Source organism: Diabrotica undecimpunctata, chromosome 7 (genome assembly GCF_040954645.1).
Source record: "Diabrotica undecimpunctata isolate CICGRU chromosome 7, icDiaUnde3, whole genome shotgun sequence".
In the NCBI taxonomy this organism is placed as follows: Eukaryota; Metazoa; Arthropoda; class Insecta; order Coleoptera; family Chrysomelidae; genus Diabrotica; species Diabrotica undecimpunctata.
In genome coordinates, this window is record NC_092809.1 from 75,497,319 (window position 1) to 75,523,701 (window position 26,383).

Below are 26,383 nucleotides of genomic sequence, written 5' to 3' on the forward strand. Positions count from 1 at the left end.
TTAAGGAAACTATATTATAATATTGAAAGCATTGTAGAGTAGAATATTATTTTATTAATGTACCCTTCCTCAGTTAAAAATAGTATATTTATTTAATATTTTTGTATATTCTAATTACATAATATTACATTCAATTATATAACTCGAATGGAGCAAACTCAAACTGTATTATTTTCTATTAAAAATTCGAATTGTTTGTAGTGACTTTTCTTTTAGTTTAGTTTAATAATATTGCTGTACCTGTTATGTCAGTTGTCATTGTCAGTTCTGTGTTCTGTGTTCTCTACTCTGTTTTCTGGTTTTACTTAAATAACGTCATAGATTTCGTGAAGACGCTTTGGTTTTTTTAAGTTCTGAATGAGGTAAAAACAGAAAATTGGGATACTGGGTAATAAAAATTCTAATGGGAGCTCCAGTACAACAGGGAAAGCCAAATAGACGAGGTCCTGGAAATATGAGAGGTCGTGGTGGAAATGGAAAAATGCGAGGGCAAGGGCGTGTGTTTAATGGACAACCGCCATTTGGGAATCCAGGAATGATGCGAGGTGGTTTTAGAGGAAATATGAGGCCTCCACAAGGTCCTCCGATGCGCGGTGGAAGACCCTCTATGAGAGGACGTCCGCTTCCCCCTCCGCCGCCAAGAATGATGGGACCCAGAGGGCCCATGATGCCTCCAATGAGACCACCTCCACCAGGCATGAGGCCTCCACCAGGTAAGTCAAAAATAGAAAAATGACATCTATTAGTGTTGCTTTATGTTAATTTAATGAAGGTATATAAAATTTAGGTGGTGTTTATAATACAGGGCGGTGTTTATTATTGTAGAATAAAACTATATTGTTCAGAATCTTGTAACTGATGACCAGGTTCATCAAATGATATTTTTTGATAACAAATTGACCAAAAAAACGATTTATATCAATCTTCATTCAAACATTTAACAAAACTAGAATGTGTTAACTGACACAAAGAATACATTCATGAAGCAAAATTATATATCACTACCTACATTCCAATACCAGGTATGAGTAATGTAACTTTTTCAGCAGAGCGAAAAAACTGATTTTTTCTTTTGTGACATATATTCTTAATAGTTTTATTGCATATTCATTTATAACATTCTTGCTTTTTATTGTTTGTAATAAAAAAAATTCCTAAAGATAAGCTTTGGAGTGTTTTAGGTCACTTAAGCAGTATTAGAACTATAATTTTATTTGATATGTGGCATTTTAGGTTTGTTATTCCATATACACTGTATTAGAATTGTTTATACATTTTCATATGTGGTACCGTTTACTTATATAAGAATTGATGTAATATGTTTTTAATATAACATACCAACGAACATCACCCAAAAGCTCTGTGTTGTTTTAAGTTGGTCTTATGAGTGACATGCATGGATATTAATACTGAATATTATGTTGTAGAAACCTTAAATAATAAACTTAAGAATAGTAAAAGTAACCAACTTAAAAGTAACTTCTGTAAACCGACCATCTTCCTTATTATCTATATGTCCCTGAGAGAATGTTTGAAAATGACAACTACAAGCTATACTGGGACAGCACTGTGTTTGCAGACTAACCAGTGGCACATAATAGAACGGATCTCATACTAGTTAATAACTTACTAGGCAAACAACACTTGGCAATACCTAAGACCAATAATTTACATGTTAAATACAACGAAAAGATCGCCAAGTACAGAGATCTAGAAATACAAATCAGGCGACAATGGAGAATGGAAAGTACCCAGGCAGTACCTATTATTCTATTTGCTCATGATGTTATGTACTCTCAAAAACCTCCTAGAAAACAAAACAGCTAGGTCTCAATGAACATCTCTATAAGGCCATGCAGAGAGCTGTACTCCTTGTGACATCCAGATGTGTACGAAAATTTTTGGGAGATACTCCAGCATACCAAGTCACCTAGTGCTTGATAACACGGAAAGGGCTCACCAGAGCTTAATCCTGTTGATACCGTAGGTATCTGCGATGAGTGAATTTTCCCCTTAGAAGGAGTGTGAGCCATATGGCTAAATCTGGTAAAAGTAACAAGTATTATTTTTATTCAGATGACTAAAACCATACAGTAACAAATAAATTTAAAGTGAATTAAGTTTCATTCTTTCTTTTTTTTGTTTTAACTTTGGTTTGATCTTTTGGTTTGATTTTAAATTTTTTTTCTATTCTCTTCTATATGTTTATTTTCCTCGTCGGCCTTTTTTGTCTTACACTTCTTGTTTAGGTGCGGTAAATTGTCGATAGTAACTATGAAAAATTGGTTGATGACACTTGACGGTGCAATGAAATAGAGCTAGAGGATCCTCGTCAATCGGCACTTTAAACATTCTTCCAGGTAATATTTGGCATACATCCTCATAGTTTAATTTATATTCAATACAACTGATGCTATATTTTAGACACCCAATGTCTGTGACAACCAAGTCACCTCGTTTTTTACCTGGATGGATGGAATCATAATATTGCAATTTGGTGGCGGTATAATCTTTACTAAAACTATGTGTGACATAATTTACATCGTATCGAAATGGTATTTTTCTGGCATCCTGACAAGCAGTCACATAATCATCAGGCACATAAATATCTTTTTTTTTTTTTCAATTTTTCAATTGCCGCTCAATACAGGCGTGGACAGACTCACATTCCACCTGCGTATGCCCTTTAACTAAAAATTTTTGCTCTATTTCTAAATCCATTTAGATAGCCAAATGTAACAATGCATTTGCCATTGTGACGCTGCGGTTTTGATATGTGCATCTGTTGCTATATATCACGACCAGTAATTTTTCTTTCGGGCACTGTTCTTGTAAATAGTCTATCAAAAACAGACAAAAGCTGAAGCTTGTCAGTCACTGTGTGTCTCATTCCACCAATAGTTCCTGCAATGTTTGTGTACCACAGGCAACTCATATATTTTAGATTAGAATATGCACTTGCTGTTTTTCAGGGTTCATAAGTAAAATTAGAACTCAAATTTAGCGGTACACTTTAACATGGTATTAGAATTGACCGAATAAGTGGTATTAGTACATATTTGAGAAAGAATCTGATCCTTGCTATTACAAATTTATACATAATGAAATAATGTGTTCTGGTACTTCAGATTAGAACCATTCGGTAGAGCGTGCGCAATAGACTCAGAGTCAATATCTTAACTCACTTTGTCTAAAAATTCTCATATGTGCTATTAGAATGTAGGTAGCGATATGTTTTTTGGACTCCCAATTAATTTTGAAGTTGAGCTTCTCTTGCTGTTAAAGTGTATTTTACCTACATAATTATTACATGTTAAGTTTAACCTAAAAGCAGATTACAATAATTAATCAGAAGCTTTTAGAAAAATATTCCAAATGTATAAATAAATGTATAATTAATCCAAATGTATTCCTTTGAATTTATTATTATATCCTCATGTATCTGATGTACCCCAAGGTCTGTGCTATATCTAAATTCTAAAGTGCTCCGAAAGACCCCTGAGTGTATTAAATGTCCCTGTTTATCCAAAAATAAATGAATTATATATATAGTCCATCTAGAAAGTATCAGGAATTTTATATTATTCCTAATTTTAATAGATTTCCTTTTTGTAACATTTTAAGACATCAAGTAGGTTGTGCCGATAGTAGATTAAGGACAAAATCGCATGACAACACCATCTGTCAAATATTGTTGTTTGTAAACAGACTTAAGGTTTGTGAAATAATGTCACAAGTAGAAAAAAGAAAATTGGTGGAATATTTGTATAGAAAGGGTGTCCAAAACGTTAAAAAATTAGTGCAATTGACTGAACTCGGAAAAAGTGCTGTGTATGAGACAATAAAGAGGATAAAAAATGGCATAGATATGAGACATGGACCAGTTTCGGGTAGACCGCTTAAGATATGCGGAAACAATTTAAATGCTTTAGTGGCTTTAGGACGACAGAATCCGCGCCTAGGGTTTCGAAAATTAGCACAGAGATTTGGAAATCAACGAAGAATAAAAGTGTGCCCAGAAACTGTCCCCATGTCACTGAAAAAGCAAAGCTACATATCAAGGAATCCAAAAAAATTCCTACAATGACACCTTTGCAAAGGCAACGAAGAATAGATTTTTGTCAATGGTTTTGAGAAGATAATTTTAATAATGTCTTTATATCTGATGAAAGTTGTTTCCAGCTTGATGCAAATCATCTAAAAGTGCTATCAAGAGAAAATGTTACCGTTCAAATTTCCAAATTTCCGACTAAAATAATGGTTTGGGGAGCAATATCTCGGCGTGGTACTACACCTCTCTGTAGTTAATAATGCCGTACTTCTGCTTATACTCAAGCTTGGATGCAAGAACAGGAATTAGCAACAATTCCGTGGCCAACAGCATCTCCAGATCTTAGCCCCATTGAAAACATATGGGGACTGATAAAGATTGAAGTGGAACGAGCAGCACAACGAGATAAAGAATGTTTGATTTGGTCATTACCGAAAATTATGGCCTTGACCTAGTTTCGGGTGTACCTGGACGTTTAGTTAAGTGTTTAGATTTAAATGAAGGTTGTATAAGTAAATGAGATGAATTATTTGTTGAAATTTTATATTTCAAGTGATAGAAATAAATACTATAAAATTATAATTCTGCTTTCTTTTTTCCGGATACTTTCTAGAGGGACTATATACACACTGAACTCTCCCTTGAACGGACAGTAGTTGTTCTTCATAGGATGTTCGTTTAAGGGAGGTGTCCATTAAAGGGAAAAAATAAATATGTATTTTAAACTTAAAATTTTTAAACCCACTCTGGTTGAGTTTTTAAATATGGTTCATGTGCCATTTGACATTTGATTTAAAATTCTTCTTATTTCAGTCAAAACACAATTTAACAACTTATTATCAGAGTTATGTTCCTGCTGTCAGCATTTCTTTCATCAGATTCTTATTCCAGTTAAAACACAATTGAAGATTATTATAAGTGCTGATAATGTAAACAGTTGTATCAAATATCAATTACAGAGTCTGTATCTGTATTGATTTGAAATAATAGTAGTAAAAATGTAGTTTTTATCCCATAATAAATAAATAAGCATGAAAATTAGATTTTTTAAACAAATAAGGTTTTAATTACAATTATTTATACAAAACACGTGTAATACTCATTTAGAATGTGTATTTTGTTTATAAATATTTTTATAGGCTGATAAATTTATAATTATAACATCCAGAGATCTATAAAGGTGGGTACACATACGCGTGCCGAACAGTTCGCGAACGACTCTGGAACTGTATGTTGCAAATATAAAGATGGGTTGGGTACACATATGCGAGCCGAACTGTACGCGAACTGCTCGCGAACAGTTCGTTGAAAATATGTTTACAGCGAACTCATCGCGATCCATGGAAAGCGACGAACCAACTTGTGCGAAGTAACAGATTTGTTTGTGTAGAAATGAATATAATTATTTTATTCATTTTTAATGAACACAATTTGGTGAAATATAATTTATGCTTTCACAATTTCTGTTTTATCCAACTCACCCTTTCCTATTTCACCGGTCCCTGTGGAGACCTTTTTCTTTTCGCGCCTAAACGATGTCGATAGGGTTATCATTTTCGGCTTACAATCTTCTGGTGGCATGTCCATTCTCACCTATTTCGCGCCATGCATCATCTTTTAAGTTTTTTCGAAAATGATCATGGTCTTTCAGATCCCAGAATAAGCGGATTCTTATTCTGATATAAGTCAATAAGTTAAATACATTTATTCTCGGACCACTGTGCAATCATGGAAAACTTGGGTTCATGCCGAAAAATACGCACTAAATTCAAACTAGGAACAAGTCATACAATCTCGATTCGACGACGGTACGAACAGACAATATCGCTGCGAACACCGTCCAAATTTAACTGCGAACATTCTTTGTGCAGTTACGCCTTAACATCTTTAAAGGTGCGTTTTCACCAAGCGCGCAAAATGTTTGCAAACGTTTGCAAATGATTGCAACTGTTAGCAAACAATTTTATTTGGTTGGTGTGGACAGATTTCAGAACGCACCCAAACAACTGCAAACGTTTGCAATTGTTTGGCACGGTACCGTCGGCTGTCGGTACTTCAAACGGATTCGTTGTTCGTGCGTGTTTGGTGGAGACACTAGGTTTTATAGTCTGTCATAGTAGAAACGAATAGTTTGTTTTCGGTGAGCGATTAGTCTAGACTTATTTGATTTTACAAAAAAAAATAGAATGCAATAATGAGAAATGTTTAAATTTAATTGAATTTTACAAAAAAAAAACAAATATGGAATGCCAGTCAAAGCTATACTACAATAAATTTAAAAAATTCGACGCCTAGTGTGAAATAGCAACAGAAATAGTGTAGACGAATTATTTAGAAGTTCTATTGAACTTCTCCTTTTTTAAAAATTTGACATCTAAAATCTACGATTTCTTCTTTTTTTTTATATTCTCGTTTTTTACTCACTCAAACATGATTATAAAACTAGTCGCACATATAACTTCTCTTTTCGCCATTTTGTACAAACAAGACGGAACGATGGCAAATGTTTGCAAACTTAGTCAAATTCTCGAGTTCTTGTTTTTGACAAACTGTGCCAAACATGTGTTGGCAAACGTTAGCAAATGTTTGCTAATGTTTGTGTGTAGATGTTTTTTCGTGAAAACACACCAATAGTAGAAAGGAATAGTTTGTTTTCGATGAGTGATTAGTAATTAGTAGAGATTTATTTGTTTTTTACAAAAAAATGGAATGGGATAATGAGAAATGTTTAGAATTAATTGAATTTTACAAAATGAAACCAGAAATATGGAATGTCAGTCATAAGCTATACTACAATAAATTTTAAAAATTTCTACTCCTGGTGTGAAATAGCAACAGAAATAATGTGGACGAATCATTTAGAAGTTCTATTAAACTTCTCCTTTTTTAAAAATTTGACATTCAAAATCTACGATTTCTTCATTTTTTTATATTCTCGTTTTTTACTAACTCAAACATGATTATAAAACTAGTCGCACATATAACTTCTCTTTTCGCCATTTTGTACAAACAAGACGGAATGATGGCAAATGTTTCCAAACTTACTCAAATTCTCGAGTTCTTGTTTTTGACAAACTGTGCCAAACATGTGTTGGCAAACGTTAGCAAATGTTTGCTAATGTTTGTGTGTAGATGTTTTTTCGTGAAAACGCACCTATAGTAGAAAGAAATAGTTTGTTTTCGGAGAGTGATTAGTAATTAGTAGAGACTTATTTGTTTTTTTTTAACAAAAAAATGGAATGGGATAATGAGAAATGTTTAGAATTAATTGAATTTTACAAAATGAAACCAGAAATATGGAATGCCAGTCATAAGCTATACTACAATACGGACCACTGTGAAATCATGGAAAACTTGGGTTCATGCCGAAAAATACGCACTAAATTCAAACTAGGAACAAGTCATACAATCTCGATTCGACGACGGTACGAACAGACAATATCGCTGCGAACACCGTCCAAATTTAACTGCGAACATTCTTTGTGCGAATACCTTTAAAGGTGCGTTTTCACCAAGCGCGCAAAATGTTTGCAAACGTTTGCAAATGATTGCAACTGTTAGCAAACAATTTTATTTGGTTGGGGTAGACAGATTTCAGAACGCTCCCAAACAACTGCAAACGTTTGCAATTGTTTGGCACGGTTCCGTCGGCTGTCAGTACTTCAAACGGATTCGTTGTTCGTGCGTGTTTGGTGGAGACACTAGGTTTTGAAAGGAATAGTTTGTTTTCGGTGAGCGATTAGTCTAGACTTATTTGTTTTTTACAAAAAAAAATAGAATGCAATAATGAGAAATGTTTAAATTTAATTGAATTTTACAAAAAAAAACAAATATGGAATGCCAGTCAAAGCTATATTACAATAAATTTAAAAAATTCGACGCCTAGTGTGAAATAGCAACAGAAATAGTGTGGACGAATTATTTAGAAGTTCTATTGAACTTCTCCTTTTTAAAAAATTTGACATCTAAAATCTACGATTTCTTCTTTTTTTTATATTCTCGTTTTTTACTAACTCAAACATGATTATAAAACTAGTCGCACATATAACTTCTCTTTTCGCCATTTTGTACAAACAAGACGGAACGATGGCAAATGTTTGCAAACTTAGTCAAATTCTCGAGTTCTTGTTTTTGACAAACTGTGCCAAACATGTGTTGGCAAACGTTAGCAAATGTTTGCTAATGTTTGTGTGTAGTTGTTTTTTTGTGAAAACGCACCTATAGTAGAAAGAAATAGTTTGTTTTCGGAGAGTGATTAGTAATTAGTAGAGACTTATTTGTTTTTTTTTTAACAAAAAAATGGAATGGGATAATGAGAAATGTTTAGAATTAATTGAATTTTACAAAATGAAACAAGAAATATGGAATGCCAGTCATAAGCTATACTACAATAAATTTTAAAAATTTATACGCCTGGTGTGAAATAGCAACAGAAATAATGTGGGCGAATCATTCAGAAGTTCTATTAAACTTCCCCTTTTTAAAAAATTTGACATTCAAAATCTACGATTTCTTCTTTTTTTTTACATTCTCGTTTTTTACTAACTCAAACATGATTATAAAACTAGTCGCAGATATAACTTATATTCTCGGAGCCATTTTGTACAAACAAGACGGAACGATGGCAAATGTTTGCAAACTTACTCAAATTCTCGAGTTCTTGTTTTTAACAAACTGTGCCAAACATGTGTTGGCAAACGTTAGCAAATGTTTGTTAATGTTTGTGTGTAGATGTTTGTAAATGTTTTTTGGTGAAAACGCACCTTAAGATCCATGGGAAACAGCTGAGTCATCCTGATCTTAAAGGATATTATCATAAGCATTTATTAATATGTCAATAAGAAAACAATTATTTTCATAATTAATGATTATTTGAACTGCCTGGTTAAGGAAATATTTAGAAAAAAATTACATTTAACTCTCTTTGAATTTTACCAGTATAGGATAGTGTCTAGTGATGAAGAATATAAATTTCTCGATTGCTCTATCCCTCTCTCTATCTGTGTCTATGTGTCTAGCCACCATCCTATACTTGTAAAATTCGAAGTAAATTTATTTAAGTTTATAGTGCTCTGATTTTTTATTTGTTTTCTAATATAAGTTTTTAAATATCAACTATTTTACTGTGAGACTCCCTTCAGGTATGAGACCACCTCCACCAATGATGATGATGGGTCCTATGCCCCCACCAATGAGAGGTGGCATGTTTAGAGGAGGAATGAGAGGCAAGGGCCGCTTTCCACCAGGACCACCAATGCCTAACAACAATTTCAGAGGTATCAACAAAAAAAGCAAAATCATCAGAAAAGGTAAAACTATTCCTGTTGAAGTAGATCTAACCAAATCTTTTGTGACAGAAGCTATTAAAGCTGAATTTGAAAAGAAAGAAGAATTCTTCTATAAAGCCAAGACTTCTCAGAAGAAGGAAGATTGGATAAAATACAAGGAGCAACGAGATAAATGTGCAGAAGTTTATGAGGAAGCCGAAAAGGGATCTGCAGGGCATCAGGAGGTGCGTATCCCGCAGCTATTGCCCGAAACTAATTTCACACGAGTTACGGCACCTATTGATTATACAGCGGACATCCACTTATAGGTACTTTACATTGAATCATACTATTCTCTCTACCCCTACTGTAAAGTGGGTAAAGTATTAATAACGAATTATTTATTAAGCAATTATCCAAAGCACAGGTGATAAATATTTTTTTTTACAGCAGAATTCCATCATTGTCAGGAATTGGATGTCTATATTTGACCTTAAAATATTTATAATAGTCAATAGAATAAAATTTGTTTGAATGATACTTCTAGTAGTATTAATAAAAATCATAATTGTTTTTGATAATTGCTAACTCAACTTCCAAAGAAAAATAAAATATTGTTGATCTTTAAGTATTTCTTTGGCAGTTCTCCACCTTGTTTCATTTTCAATTTGAATCAAGATCGATCTATTAAATTTTTAAATGATGTTACCTGAGTGTTAAGCGATTGTTTTTAGATTAAATTTTATCAAAAAAATTATTTCACTTTACATTTACAAAAATGAATTTTGCTATTTTAAAAAGGGAGCAATCCTTTTGATTTGCTTGCAATAATTTCTTTATCCACATACTTACTTTGTTTTCTTTTTAATTTCATTATCCTAAGATAAATGGGTTTAGATGGCTTTATTTAATATACCCATGATAATTATTCAGTTCTTGGACATATTATTTTTATAATTTTATGTCTTAAAAGAATATTGTGTTGTGTCTTTATAAAATGTAAGTTGAAACAAGCTTTATCCTTAAATAACGACAGTTGTTAATTTGGGGCTAAAAATAAAGTTGTAAGCTATTTATGTAATTTATAAATGTATTCAGAAACGTAGCAATATCACTCTGAAACTATTTTCTTGTTGTATGTTTTCTCACTGAATATTTTATTCACTGCTATAAACCATGATGAATTTTTTTTTTGTGTCTCATAGTCTCATAATAGTTTACTCCTACCATAAATTGTAACTGTTGTTACAATTCATCATAGTTTATTTCCATATATAAAATATTCAATGATTAGCAATGCAATATCATATATAAAACGGATTTTCTATTAAAGACTAAATCTCAAATTAACAAGAGGGAAATTTTATTTAAAAAGCACCATACAAATACTGAAAAGCTATAGGAATTAAAGTTAGACACATCAATTTTATAATAAGGTTTAATTTAAAAAAAAAAACGAAACTTAAAACAAATATAAATGAAACATTGAACACTGTAAACATTCAACATTTATTAAGAACAAAACACTTAAAAGAATTTACATTTATTTTACTAAACGAAAGATATGAGTTGTAAACATACTTTTAGACTAAAACTGAAATAACTTTCAAGACAGTTACAGAAAGTTATAAAACATAATACGAAGAAATTGGGGATATGTCATCTATATAATACCAGCAATCATCATAGAACTTGATGTAATGCATTGAAAAATAAGTTGAATTCAACTTTGAGTCACATCTTGCTTGATTTTAATAATAAAATAAGCTCTATTTATCTAAAGTTATTTTAGAATACAGAAAACACCTTTTTGTATTCATAGGGTTATTCCCATACAAGAATGAATATAAAACTGAGACACTGAGTCTCCCACTCGAAAAATTAATGTTTTTAAGAACAGCTGAAAGTATAAGTGCAAAGAATAGATATGAAAAGGTCAATGTACTAATAAATAACTAAGTAAGAATAAAATACGGATTGACAAATAGCGGCGGTCATATTTTTACCACATGACATTGTTGGATGCCATCTGAAACTGTGCTCAGATTAACAACGCGTACAATGTCATCAGTTAAAAAAAGAATAGCGTCGAGTCAGTAGAATTTTTCGACCTACTCAACTAGGAAGACTATGTCAAACAGAATACCGTTGGCCTTTTTTTCCTATAAGAAGTCCATGGGGTGCGAAAAAAACAAGAAGAAGAACAACGTCGAAATCTCGGCGTGGTGTCGCATTTCAGAAAAAAGTCTTCTATGACAGCCGGGACTAATGATATTTCGACGAGCTCCACGGTAGGAAAATGCTAGTTTAGTGAAAATTGTAACAATTGTGCCGGTGATAAACACGACTAACACAATCAGAGAGGTTTTGATTAGAGGGCATATAATGCCGAGTAGAGCGTGGTATCAGTTCTTGCATGTGTTTAATAAGATAGGCAATTTATGGGTAGAAAAATTAGCAGAAGGGAGCGCAATCGCCGAATTAGACCAAACATCAGAAGAAGAACCCTTTGACAGATGTGACTAAATCAGCCAGCAATATGGCTTCCAAGAGCTCCAATCTTGTCGAATCAGAACGAGCATGAAAATTGGACGAAACTCATTGGCAAAAGTGACTAGTCAGCAGAATAGCTGCCAAGAGCTTCGATCTTGCGATAGATGGTCTTGTGTGGAAATAACACTAGAAATGTAACACATACAGAGGTCGGTTGTATTTGTTCAGATATTTCATCATCCCAGGATACATTGAAGTACCACAACGGTTGTAGAAGACGTTTGACTAGCAAAAAGACATGGAAAAATAAAAACAAGAGGATAGAAAAAAATACGACTGATTTACGAACGAATATCCCGCTTTGTACAAGGTTTGTCAAAGGGACGAGAAGAATAAGAAAAGAAGTCAGTCGTAGAGTCCCATTTTAGGCCTAGCACCGTAACAATGGAAGGTTCCTCTTTGTCAACGAACAACATGTCAAAATGTCTGAGCCAAAGCCTTGAAAATAAACGAAGATGGTTGCTGACGTTGTTTATTTGTCTAGCGAAAAACCATCGAGCTTTAAAAGCTAAGCGAGTGCTCACTGCAGAAGGTGAGTAGATAAAAGAAAACCACTTAAAGCGTGATTCTGACGGAAGGCCGTCGAGATGGTTGCTGGTACATTGCCTATCGAAAAAACCATCGAGCTTTAAAAGGTGAATAATTGCTCACTGCAGAAAGTGAGTAGATACAATTTAATCACTTGAAGCGTGATTCTGACGGAAGGTCGTGAGAAAACCATCGGGCTTTAGAAAGCTAAGCGAGTGCTTACTGCAGAAGGTGAGTAGATAAAAGAGTTACTCTTGTAGAGTTTTTAAGCGAAATAAAACGAAGAAGTGCCGTAAGTAGCGGTACGTAATAAAAACTCTTGGAGAGGTTTAGAATAATCCGATCTCCAGAGAACCCCTTATAGTTTCAAAATTCCTTATTTACTTTAATTTGTCGATACGTTTGCTTTATATCGCAAATGAAACAACTAAAATATCGCAAATTAAGTAAAGAACGAGATGTCCTTTTAGGATCGGTATAAAAAGCGTCGACTAGCGACACACCTCGAACGTCATGTCGAAGCTAGTACGAATTTTTTAAGAAAAGCGATAAAAATGTTTTTTGAAAACTGCATGAGAGTAATAAGAAATAGTCGATTTAAAATCGGATTTAGGAACCGGCGTCATATGTTGGGAAGTAATAAAATCTTCCATGAATGCAACATATGTCTCTTTGAGATTCGAAAAAGTATCGAAAAGAAAAGAGAAAAAAGATAAATAAAGAGGATTGGGTTGTAAAAACGGTGGAATAACAGAAAATCGGCCTGTTAACTTTCGGAAAATCAACAACTTAGAATTAACCTTCACGAACTTGGTCGTGTTGGGACAAAACTAATATGTTTAGACAAGTTGAAAATTACCGCATTAGAAATATCCTTTACGAACTTGGAAGTCGAGGAACAAAACTAACAGGTGCATACTGTGACCAAATATTTTGTGTAAAACTTAAGGTCGCTGGTTAAATGATTTTAGAATAATAATGGAAGAAAAAATGCAATATTTTGACTGTAAATAAATTAGCGAAAATAGTAAATATTAATTGTGAATAAATTACGAAAATTAGCTGGCTTTAACTCATTACTGTTATCTGTACAAAGAATAGAAGACTTACCTCTGAAATATTGGTATATTAATTATTGTAGCCAGTATAATAGATTTGTAGCGTTGACCGTCGCGACGCTATCCGAGGCACAAAAGAAGGGACGTCCCGATAAACTCGATATGCTTACTGTACGCTGTCTTGGTAGGAAGTGTTTTGAGATGGTCAGAAAACACTTTGGCCACGCTTCAAGGTGGTCCGTAGGGCAATAATCTAACTTTATGGTCACTGAAATACGATACTTTACAGCGTTTTGTGAAATAACAAAAGAAGGCAAATTATTTGAACTTAAAAACAGAGTAAATGTGTTCAAGCCAGTTTAACATTGAGATTTTACTGAATAACAGAAAACAATATACTTTAAAGCAAATAAGTAGTTTCAAATAAGACCATATTATAGTTCAATAAAAGAAAAATATTAAATGTAAAATATGAAAATAAATACTACATACTTTCCCAAACACTGAGGAACAGAGATTCTAGTTGGCACTGTAATGGCGGAACAATGCTAGTTGTCACTGTTACACTGGAAAATATGGTATTAAATATCCTGTAATGCTTATGAGGTTTTTATAGATACTGAAATATTGTATTCCAATATAATTCTCCATTTACTGTCTCCAAGGCAGATGAAAAGCTCCTGTAGATATTTGAGTGAAGGATTCTGAGAGGAATATTTGGTGACATATGTGGAAACAGTATTTGGAGGAGGAGATATACCATAAATACAAACATATCTAATGGTAAAGATAAGATAAAAATATGAAGACTAGGATGTGCAGGACATCTAGCACGATAACCACAGAACAACCCTCCTTAGATGAATCCTTACATCACACCCTGGCAAACTAGTTGGAGAGGTAGGCCAAAACTTAGATGGAAGGATGATATAGACAAAGATGTTAGAAAATTATGTGCAGCAAACTGGCAATAGATGGCGAAACAGACTTGGGAGGGTTGGGACTCTACTTTAGGTCTGCATCATCATTTATAATGACAATAACTCATTTGACATTCTCTAACATTTACCAAAGGCACAGATAGTTTGTTTATTAAAAGTTTATTATAATTTAAACAATGTTCTTTTAAGATATTGTGTAATTTCTGCTTTTAAAAATAGTGACATTCATTTTGAGTATGATAAGTGAATAGAAAACTGCTTTGAAGTATTTACAAATGTTTTATGGAATGTCAGCAGTAGCTGAACGATCTAAATTAATTGGATATCTTTACAGGACAGTAGCAAAAAGTCAGCTGAATCAGAGATGAACAAAAATTCTGAAAGTCAGCCCATTGGGCAACAATAGTCAAGTCTCAGTTCAGTAGCTGAGACTTCAGTTAAGAAGTCACTCCTCCTTAAGTTGGGCCCCACATTTAACATTAATTGAAAATATATTTTGGCCTCTTAATTTAAAACAAATTCAATGTTATTTTAACTTGGTGTAATTGTAAGTTATGAAATTTTGTTCTCGTATGTCTGTGGATCCATGATTGTATAGTGATAGAGACATTAATTTATTATGAATTACCTACATGTTTGCTTGTTGCGAGCAAAAATTAACTTATAAATAGTATTTTTTATTTTCGTTCTGGGTTGCAATATTTATTTATGTTCTGAACTCGGTATCTTCATCATATGAAGATATATCTGTGTAACAAAATAGTATTTAATAAAAAAGATTCTTAAAATCCATTATTGAGTTTTTGATTCTTTTCTTAAAAATACTTTCAGTAAGTAGTATTATTTTTTCCTGGGCTAGTTAATGTTAAGAATTTAATATTAGTGTAAATATGTTAGAAAGATTCAGCTGAACTAAAATTAAGCTTTTCTAAAATGACAGTGATCATTTTTAAGAACATAGATTTATTATTATTCAGTTGAATACTTTTATAAATTAATTTAATCAATTTAAATCCACTAAATTGTAGATTAATATGTCTTTTTATCTAAAGTAAATTTGTGTTTCAATTAAAAATATTTATTGTTATTCTTTTTAGTACTAAGAACTTTGAAAGCATATTTTATTTATTAGGTTAATACTTACATTTTTAGTTCATTTTACAAAATGTTTTTTAACATTTTTTGTTGCTTTCAAATTTCAATATACAAAATGTTTAATTTATGACATTTTTTACTTCCAAACAAATATGTTGGCACAGTTATTCTTAAAATTTTTACTACAATTAATATCATTGACGAAATATGTTATTACACTAATTTTTTTAGCTTCATATTAAATGAGTTTTTTAACTTTTATCTATTGATTTTTTATCGAAGTTTTCCCTTTTCCTGGACGCAAACCCCAAAAAAGTGAATTTAATAAGATTTGTTGTTTAATGCTTCTATATCTTAGTAACCTGTATCCCCTTGAATTATATTATTCAGTATTATTCATAATTTAATTTTGATATCTTTGATTCCATACATATTGACTTCAATATATGTCTTCAATTGTTGAAACAAAGCTAGAAATCTTCTGTCAGCTCCTTTAGGATGATTTCATTTTCACAGCTTCAACAGACTAATATATTGTTTCTTTTGCTACAAGTTATGCCATAAGAAACAGATAGAAATTGCATGATGCTAAATAGGGCTGATGGTTTAACACTGTAATGCTGTATCAGACTAGAAACCTCTTGACAGGTAATAAAGAATAAGTAGTTGAATGGTGGGGGGTGCATGACTTGCCCTTCTAAAGTTCCTTGTGTTTTTTTATTCTTTAAAGAAGTTAAAGGCAAGAAGAAAAGTAATGTTGATTACAACAGTTTGACCATTCGGAAATTACTTTTTTGTCAACATAGAGGGGTGTCTGAAATCTTCAAAAAACATCTCAGTCCAGAAAGCTGCCTGACTGGTTTTAGTACAGGATTCATTCTTCGTAGTTCCAGCGATAGTTCCTGAGGTACTTTTAAACCCCCTCTCGTCGCCAAGTCTATGCCGAAAGCCTATCTGTTAAAACAGACCCTCTTCTGTCACCTGTCCACCGCTCTGGAAGCGGAATGGCCGCTGTAATGGAAGGTCGACCAACACTTCTGAAGCACTACCCCTTCATATATCCAGTCTGTCTAATGAGATTCCCTTTTCCTTGTTTCCTTTTTTTAGGGGAACCCCATTCAAGATAGAGCGTGGAAAACGGCATCACTCCCAGCCAGGCATTTCCACATTCCCAACGTCTGACAACATATTTCTCTCTTACCTTTGCCATTGGTCCAGCTGTCTTTCTTCCAACCTGCTTTATTTTCAATCATCCTCTTAACATTTCTCTCACTGTCACAAAATCAGTTTTCCATTCTGCTTAGTCTACTATCCATCTATTGCACTCCCACATTGCATGTGTCCAGTTGTCCTAGGTATAGGCATTCTCCGCCTCATCCTTTTTTTCTTGTGAAAACCTGCGTTAGGAAATAATCCAGTCGCCAGTCCACCCAATCTCTTAGGTTCAGGATCATCATTTTTGTCCACTGTGTCACATCTTTCGTATTCCATTTTTGTTGACATCTTAAAATTGACGTTTCTCTTTCCTCTCTTCTCCCGGCAATAGTAAAGTCTATGTCACTTCTCTCACATATTTCTTTTCTTTCCACTGCCAAAAGATGCAGAGGAACGCAAGTTCCTCAAGTCACTTTCACTGTTTTCTACTAACACTACATTATCAGCATATATTAAGCACCAGGAAATGTTTCTCTGTAGTTTTGCTGTTATTAGATCCAACACTAATGAGAATAAATAAGGATTAAGCACTGAGTCTTGATGCAATCCTACTTTCACGTCTTTACATACTCACTGAGGACTTCTTTCTTATTCACTGCCCACCACAGAATCTCTAGAAGAACTCGTATCATATGCTTTCTTAAGATTAAGATTTTTTTATTCCTGTATTTTTCTATTGACTGAATTATAATGAAAATTGCATCTTTTGTTGATCTGATAAAGAAAACTGACCTCATGAACACAAATTAAATTTACGAAAATGGGTTAAAAAATAACAAGTTAGAAAACTATTACATTCAACTTGGATCCGATATCAACTAGATTGATGAAACAGGTTATTCAGTGCTATTTCCTTTTTTTTTTTGGAAATATATTCTAGGCCATTATAAAAAAAATTCATTTCTTGTAGTAAAAATTTTTTAAAAGATATGACATTTTTGTTTGAAAGGTTGTGACATCAAAAATGTTATTTTTATTTTAAATACGTTTTGTATTTTTGTGTGATTATCACAAAGTTGATGTGTGGTAGATGATAAAGTTAACATTCTTCTGAAAACGCATTGTGGTATTGTTCTGCAGACACAATTACAGTAACTAAATTTTTCAAACTGCTCAGGAAAAATTGTGAAAACGTAAGTAGCCTCATTTATTTCTAGTTTTATAGTAGTCACACCCATAAGATAAATGAACTTAAACTTGTATGACAGCAAGTTAATTTCTATTGGATGACTCAATTTGTTTGGTGTTTTCTACTTAACTACTAGATCTGACCGTTTTTAGAGTTATGTAGCCAAATAAAACATTAATTCAAGATTAATTGATTTTTTATAATTACTGGCTTATATGTGTTAAAACAGTGAGGAAGAGAAATGGAAATTTATATGATTGACATATTTAAAAGTGTTGGTACGTGTTTGGGACTTACTATTTTACTCTCACCTGAAAACATATTTCACACTGATAGTGAGGGACTGCGTTGATGATCATCAAAGTTAATGATTGGTACATTTGGAGGCGAATTTATTTTGTTGACACTGAGAATTGAATTAATTCTTATACTTCAAGTGTTTGAGTTTTTGTCTGAGAAGAAATGTATAGAACTGTAAGTGTATATAAATTTAATCTCATGTGAGAAGATTTAATGGTGATTTAGCTAGGATGAAGAATAAAATTTGACACATTTCAAATATACATTTTCATTTCTCTTCTTTAATTTTTTTTCTAAGAACGGTCAGTATTTTTATCAACGAAGACACTTATCAACAATAATAAAGTGAAGAGTTCTTTATACAATCATTGGAGAGATTTCCACCTCAGACCCAACATAGTAAGAAACTCAGTTTCTCAGGAATTTTGAGTAAGTTACATATATCTTAAATCTTCTGTTATATTCAGATACTCAAGACATTTTTTCAAAGTAGTTTTACAAATTGGATTTCATCACGTTCGTCTGCTTTTGTTTTACGTTTTCATTTCTTTTTTGATGTGTTTTATTTGATCAAAGTGAATGTTTTTATTGGTGACTCAGTTTTACAAAAAAAAAAGTATTTTCTAGTGTTTTCTAAAAATATGATGCTACTGTATCAAAATAAATAGTTGTTTTTTGAAAATTCATTCATATTATTTTGTTAATTAATAACATTGAGCGTTGGTGAGACACGCTCATAGAATCATAAGCTAGAAAGAAAACAAATAACACTAGAGGATTCAAATATTTCATTTGGCATGAATGTCTAATTCAACGTTTAGCTCAAAATTGAAGGCTTTTTAACTTCACAAGTGATACAATTTTTCTATAATCCTAAGTATTTGGAAACCGACAACCAATAGGTTAAGTCTGCATATACTTCACAAAACGTCTAAAAGGAATATACTACTATGTATAAAAAAGTTTTACAGAATATTTCAAATATAGAAACCTAAAGATTCTTGGTCATACATTTTTAATATTAATAAAAAGCGGTAAAATTTCTAATGCATCATTGGGTAATTACTGCTATCGTTTTCCATAAATGAACAAAAACTACCATGTTGATCTCATCAATGCTATGAAATTATTTCAATTTAGCTATTGGTTCTTGGATGGTTTTAGTTAGCAGTAACATTCTACAATATACAAGCATAAAAGTTACGACGTTTATGTTGCTATTGCCATCAATACCATTTGCTTTTAGTTTCAAATTCACTTGTAAATATTTTCATGAAGTTCCTGTTGTCCTGTAGAATTGTCTTTAAGTCTCAAGTCAAATGTTTTTATTATCCTATATAAAAAAGTACTTTGTTTTTAAAGATTATTCTTCTTTAAGTAAATCAATCTTTGTGTGAAGAGAATATAGTTTGTAAGTACCTATAGTGGAAACTTTGTGAACTGATATAATTAACCGCCATAAAAAACATTCACATATATATTTACACTAAAATTTAACACTTTTTTTCTATTAGGTAGGCAATTTCGAATGTAATAACCCTGAAGATGAATACATAGAAAATACTTATGAAGGGAATGAGGATTTAAATGAAACTGATGAATACACAGAATATGAAGACTACAGCTATGAAGAAAACAGTCAATATTATGAAGAAAATTACTATCATGGGTATCAACAAGAAACGCAAGAAATTCTTTTTACATGTGAAAGTTGTGAGAGAGATTTTTATAATCAAAATCAATATGACAAGCATATGTCACAGCACAAAACTTGTAATTTAGACGGCTGTACATTTACCGCTCACGAAAAAGTTTTGGAGAAACACATTTTAATGCAACATGCTACCGGTTTGTATGACAGAATTAGAAATATAAATACTCCAGAAGATATAGCCAAGTGGGTGGAAGATAGGAAGAAGAATTATCCGAGTAAAGAGAATATTATGAAACGGCAGATACAACAGGAAGCCATGTTGAAAAGGGGAGAAAGGATAAAAAAGAACGAGAATCGATTTGGAAAAGATAAATATCGATGTAAGTATAGAATTTTAAATATTCAGATTTTACAGGACTGTTTTTGTTGCCCGTTATTTAAATTCTAGTGTCATGAATTGAACTTATTTCTGTAAATTTTCACCCCCGATTAATATTAACGTTTCTTTTGGCTAGAAGAAAATCTTATCGCGTCGTCTTCATTTCCGGTTATCTCCCTATCTTTTTCAATTGTTTGTCTGGACTAACTAAGTTCTGACGTCACAATGGACAGGGGTTTTAAAAACCTTTCCAAACGTTTCTAATTTGTGTATATTTGTCCCATAAAAGTTGGAAATACATATTGGTTTTTTAATTGTTTGAAGAATAAATAAGGACTTTTGGTTTTGAACATTCATTTCTGTGCGTTGGGTATTATTTGTTGTTCGTGAATTTGTGAGGTAAGAATATCAAAGTATTCAGATATTTACTATGAATCTTCTATTTTAAGGTTATGGTTGTCAAGTATTGTTTGATTAAAACTTTCAAATTTTTTTTACTGTATTTCAAGGTACATATTTTGTTGTCTTTATCGGGGTTATTTCAAACTTAATCATTGAATTTATTTACGAAGTTAAAAAATATTTAAATTAATACTAATATATTAATAGGATATATACAAACAAATTAGAAATGTTTGGAATGGTTTTTAAAATCTCCGCTCATTGTGGTGTTAGACTTAGGGAGTCCATTGAATTGGTAAACAACACCGCGGTATGATAATTCTTTTTCATTGAATGGTAGCGTACAAAGGTACCGTCCATTTTGATGGGCATTAACGACACCAATTATTTTTTTGTATTTTATGAGGGGGGGGCTAGTCCAAATGTTCGAAACATACCACGGTTCTAGAACGTGGGCAAAACCGTCTTCCAGCCTCGGTTATGCCGGACTCCTCCAGCGTTGACACGATGATATCCGAGAGAGACCGCACGGAGGGGTTGTTCGGACATCATCGCCGTCAATGCCAGAGACCTACCTGTTAAAAACACCCTCCTCAGCGGTGACTTACCGGCCGGATCGCCCTGATTGGGACGCAACATACTACATTTCTCACTACGACGGAATTCTTCTCTCCCTCTGTTCCTTCCTTTTCATATTCAATCTCGCCCCTTCTCATCCTGCCTTATCTTCTTGCTTGCTTCTGGGCACCCTGCTTCCCTTCGGGTCGCCTTTCTTCTTGTTCCTTTCTCTACAATGTTCTCCTTACATGTCTCTAAACTGCTCTTCACCGATCTGGCGACCTAGCCTTACGTAGCTAGATAATGTGATGCCTAGATATTTAAACTCATCACTTGTTCTATTATCTGACCCTCCAGCTCCAATACAATATAACAACAAATCTTAGTAGATTTTTGTTAATCATGTTCACTTTGAGAGAGTAGTATCTGCGTAGCAGATTATTTTAAGTGTATATATATTTAAATATATAAGGTGATTAAACATATTATGGACAACATTAATTGGTGGCTATTTTTTTCTTTGCTTAAAAATGATAGATTTGGCAATGTTATAAATCCATGAATTGTATATGTCTTGAAAATTTGCCATCTCACACAGCTCACCATAAATGTCGTGTACTGTAGGTTAAATTGTTTTATTATAACTTAAACTGTTAAATTATATAATTTGATATATTTTTTCGTAACGAACATATACTGCAGCATATCTTTTTTAGTGACCAAAGCTGTAAAAAACAAGAAGCCACTTCCAAAGAAAAAACAAAAGCGTTCATTTGTTAAAGAGAAGCAAACTGTATCTCTAATAGACGAAAAAGCTGATTGGAATGGAAATGTGTTTCCCTTTAAAGGTACCTCTACCATGGAAGAAGAAAAAGAAAAGGAGCTAAGCGACTATGACGATGAAGAATGGAGTAGTGGGCCATCCAAACCGATGGAAATGAAACTAAATGGCGCTCTTAGTGCCCTAATGGGGGCATATATGAGTGATAGTGAATCTGAAACTGAAGCAACAATTGTAAAAGTGACACCAGCTAATAAACACGAATCTAAAGTTGAAGGCAAATACCCAGATAGTGATGGAGAACCTCCAACTGAAGTCAAAAATCAAAAACAGAATAATGAATGTACTGTGATAGATAAAAACGAAATAGAAATTTCCAATTGTACACGCAAAAGGAAACGACAGCCAAATAGAAATAAGAATCATAATAACAAAGGTCATTTTAGAAGTACAAAATCTTATGTGAATCATAGTAAAGATAAATTTCCGTATGGTTTCAGAAAAAGGAAAGTTACTTTATTAGAAAAACTTTTACAAAATGAAATTAGACATGAACGAAATGTTTTATTACAATGTGTTAGGTATATTGTAGATAATAATTTTTTTATGAAATAAAGTTTAAATCTGTATTGGCGTTGACCAATTGTAATATATTTTTACGACATGAATATCACTTCTTATTTATTTTCCTAAAATTACTAAATATTAAGTAGATATACACAATAGTAGTAGATATCGGTATCCGATATTTGTTCAGATAAAAACGGTTGAACTAGCGTCGCATAGTGCGCATATACACCGTCGAAAGCCGAAGAAATATTTAAGATTTACCTAACAGAGCATATTCACTTCCGCTGAGTTTTGTTATACAGTTAAAAATGTAATGTCTATTCAATTTTTCTTAATCTGGTTCTGGCCAATCTTGTTTGGGTGATGTAGTTAAGAGCATTTTAGTAACTTTGGCCGATAAGAGTGGGTAAACCTAACAAAAATCGCATTCGATCTCTTTGAGTAACTAAATTCACATGAAGCAATGCAATTGCTTAGAGGTAAGAGAAAGTTGGATAAAACTAAAAAATTTTAATCAGTGCTGGCCTTACTTTCAAACAAGTAAGATAAATCCCTCTCAACCGTATTCGTTTTTCTTTTGTTCTCTTCTGATAATGTCTACACTTTCGCTCCGTATGTTACAGTGCTTTTTAGCAACGATTTGACACAACTTTTTCTTCGTTTGATTTGACATTTTTATTCCATAATAGGGAATATAACTTTCTTGTTATAGATTTACCTCTTCCTATAACAGCCGTTTTTAAACGCCAAAAATCGTACAGAATGGCGAAAAATCTTAGAGCAGGCCAGGAGGATTGTCGTCCAAAAATAATACTTTATATTATATTCAGTATAAAATTAAAATTTTTGGAAGGCCTGACCATATCTCAATGACAGAAAACTCGAGGTGCATAAGATAAACAAAGAACTGAAAAAAGAATTAAAACAAATGGAAAAACACCCGGGCCTGGAGACATTCCCATCGAGTTGGTGAAACATGGACCGGATGCTCTTTTGGAAAGCTTAGTGAATATTTTTAATAAATGCTTAATTGAAGGCCAGACGATTGGAATTTGGCCCATTTATAAAAAGGGAGACAGAAAAGAATGCGGAAATTATAGAGGCATTAGCATAACTAGCTCGCTGGGAAGGTTATATGGTCGTATATTGAAAAGAAGAATAGAAGAGGAGTATAAAGAAATTAAAGAACAAAGCGGCTTCAGAGCAGGAAGATCGTGCGTGGACAACACATTTACCCTTCAACAAGTAATTGAAAAACGAGCAGCTCGAAACCTCCCTACGCATCTGGTATTTATAGATCTGGAGAAGGCTTATGATACAGTTCCTTTAAAACTCTTATTTAGTGTCTTGACGAAAACGGACGTTAGTAAAACATATCTAAAAGCAATACTGAACATTTATAAATGTCCTCAAAGCACTGTAAAAACAGGAAATACTTTCTCAAGGGTATTTACAGTAATGAAAGGCTTGAGACAAGGATGTTGTCTTTCCCCCACCCTATTCAAAATATATATCCAAGAAGCACTGCACCAGTGGAGACAAAAATGTGCGGAAATGGGGTTGAAGTTTAACAACCATTATCTGACAACGCTGTTCTTTGCAGATGATCAAGTACTAATTGCAAGCTGTGAAGAAGATGCAGATTATATGCTTAGAAAGCTCAAAGATGAATACGAAAAATGGGGGATGAGTATGAATATGTCTAAAACAGAATATAGTCAGTGAAGATGAAGACCCGGATTTGGAAATTAGACAAATGAAAAGGTGCTACGAATACAAATATTTGGGAAGTATTATCTGCAGTAAAGGAACAACGGAACGAGATATAGACTATAGAGTGCAACAAGGCAGGAAGAGTGTTCAAATTCTGAATTCGATACTTTGGTCCAACAAAGCTACTATAAGATCTAAAATGACTATCTGCAAAGTAATTGTAGAGCCCATTCTTACATATGGAGCAGAATGTTGGCAAATGACAGGAAAAGGAAAGAAAAGAGTTGACACGGTTGAAATGGACTACCTGAGAAGAGCTTGCCGTATATCAAGAGTAGAATGTATACCTAATTCTGAAATTCGAAGAAAACAGATAGAGTACATACAACTTCTGAAAGAATAGAAACTAGACAGTTAATATGGTATGGACACGTACAGAGGATGGACGACAACAGATGGCCAAAAAGAGCTATGGAATACAATCCAAGTAATAGAAGGAAACGAGGAAGACCAGCCAAGTCTTGGATACAAGGTGTTATGGAAACCATGAAAGACAGAGCCATTGATGAAGACACCTGAAGAGATAGAAAAAGATGGCGATCGAAATGCGGGAAGCGGTAGAAGCTGTAGGATCCCCGCTTATATATATATATATATATATATATATATATATATATATATATATATATATATATATATATATATATATAATATATATTAAATTAAAATATTTAATGGTTTGCATGCGTATTTCCAAAGTTTATGAAGTTCTCTAACTGAAGTCCCAAGTATCGGCAACATTGTGTTCATCTAATGTCCACTGCATCGGTTTTTAAAACCTTTGCATATTGTCCTATTGTGAGGTGTTTATTTTTATTAGCATTAATTCCCAGATCCCATTTTGAGTATTTTTTAATGAATTTCCTTGATGTAATTTGCATCGTTCTCACCTTCAGCAATGACCTGATTATCCGCAAATAAAAGTGTAGATTTGTCGAACTCGCATAGGATTACATTTCATTGACCATTGTTTCAGTGCAGTATTGACTCATATTTTGAAAATGGATGGTGATATACATCGGTACCTGTTATATATGGGAGATATATAAGATAAACAACATTTTGTGTGAGCTTTATAACATTTATTACTTTTCTTTTACAACGTGTTTCTTTGTTAACCTCAAATGTCAAACCCTGACACTTACCGCCTCTCTTGTTACTTCTTGCCGACTCACAATCATATAGCAACCTTATGTTGAGTAATAAGATTGAGTAATCTGTAAATAAGTTTCTTGATGTATTTCTCCCAAGTTTGTTGTTTTTCGTTGCAATTTTCATCTATTCAGCGTTCTTTAGCTTCCTTGATCTGCGTTTCGACTAGTTTCTTCATTTGCTTGTATTTTGCTTTATTTGTATTTCTGTATTTCGTTTTTCTTCTATGAGCTTTATAATATCTGGTGTCATTCTGGCTTTTTTGGCAATTGGTTCTTTTCTACCCACAAACGTTTCGCCAGCGTTAAGTGCTTAGTGCTGCTTTTATTTCGTTCCAGGCACTGTTAATATCTTTTTTGAAGCTTCTGTACGTGCGTTGTCTCCTGGTGCACTCCATATATAAAGTCTCCTTGTTGGTAATATCAGGTGTTTGTGATGACTAGTTCTTTCTCTTGATAATATTGTACTAAGCATAACCTTAGTTACTAATTTTATGTATCAAACCCTATTACTAAGTTGTGACACCACAACGTTGGTGTATTTACTTTTGCTATTTATATCTTTGTTTTCTAAATTTAACAATGATCTTTAATTGATTCTGGAATTCTTCTAATTGCTTTTATTACTGGCTCGGCATTATCAACCAACCTCATTTTATAATTTCGTATACTTCACAGTCCTGAAAAAACCTCAAGATTTTTGTCTTAAGAATTTTTTTTTTATGTAATTTTCTTGACTATGAGTTACAGCGTCTACTTTATTAGGTTTGACTAAATTAAACTTTATACAATCCTCTAACCCTAATATGGGTACTGATGCCAAATTCACTAAGAGAAACTTTCCTCAATGTTGGCTTAAACAGAGCCCATTTTACTAACTAATGTTACTGATTTAATATATTTTATTCAGCATAATTCTGCAAATCTTTTATCGCTATCTAGCATATTTCATGCTGAAATATTTAATAACAAAGTAAG

General features: G+C 32.9%; 1 protein-coding gene across 1 annotated transcript; it reads left to right on the forward strand.

The window, feature by feature from the left end:
- The first annotated feature begins 265 nt into the window (after positions 1 to 265).
- LOC140445507 (uncharacterized) lies at positions 266 to 22,579 on the forward strand. Its single transcript, XM_072537560.1, has 4 exons — positions 266 to 713; positions 9,193 to 9,563; positions 19,652 to 20,171; positions 21,847 to 22,579. The coding sequence occupies exons 1-4, from the start codon at positions 404 to 406 to the stop codon at positions 22,524 to 22,526; spliced, it is 1,881 nt and encodes a 626-aa protein (XP_072393661.1). The 5' UTR covers positions 266 to 403; the 3' UTR covers positions 22,527 to 22,579.
- Positions 22,580 to 26,383: the final 3,804 nt, after the last annotated feature.

What these genes read in the sequence shown, in the direction of transcription:
- LOC140445507 (XM_072537560.1), top strand. Translation starts at nt 404, where the DNA reads ATGGGAGCTCCAGTACAACAGGGAAAGCCAAATAGACGAGGTCCTGGA. An exon ending in GATCTGCAGGGCATCAGGAG is followed by an intron (nt 9,564 to 19,651) that starts GTGCGTATCCCG and finishes TTTTTCTATTAG; the next exon opens with GTAGGCAATTTCGAATGTAA. An exon ending in TGGAAAAGATAAATATCGAT is followed by an intron (nt 20,172 to 21,846) that starts GTAAGTATAGAA and finishes TATCTTTTTTAG; the next exon opens with TGACCAAAGCTGTAAAAAAC.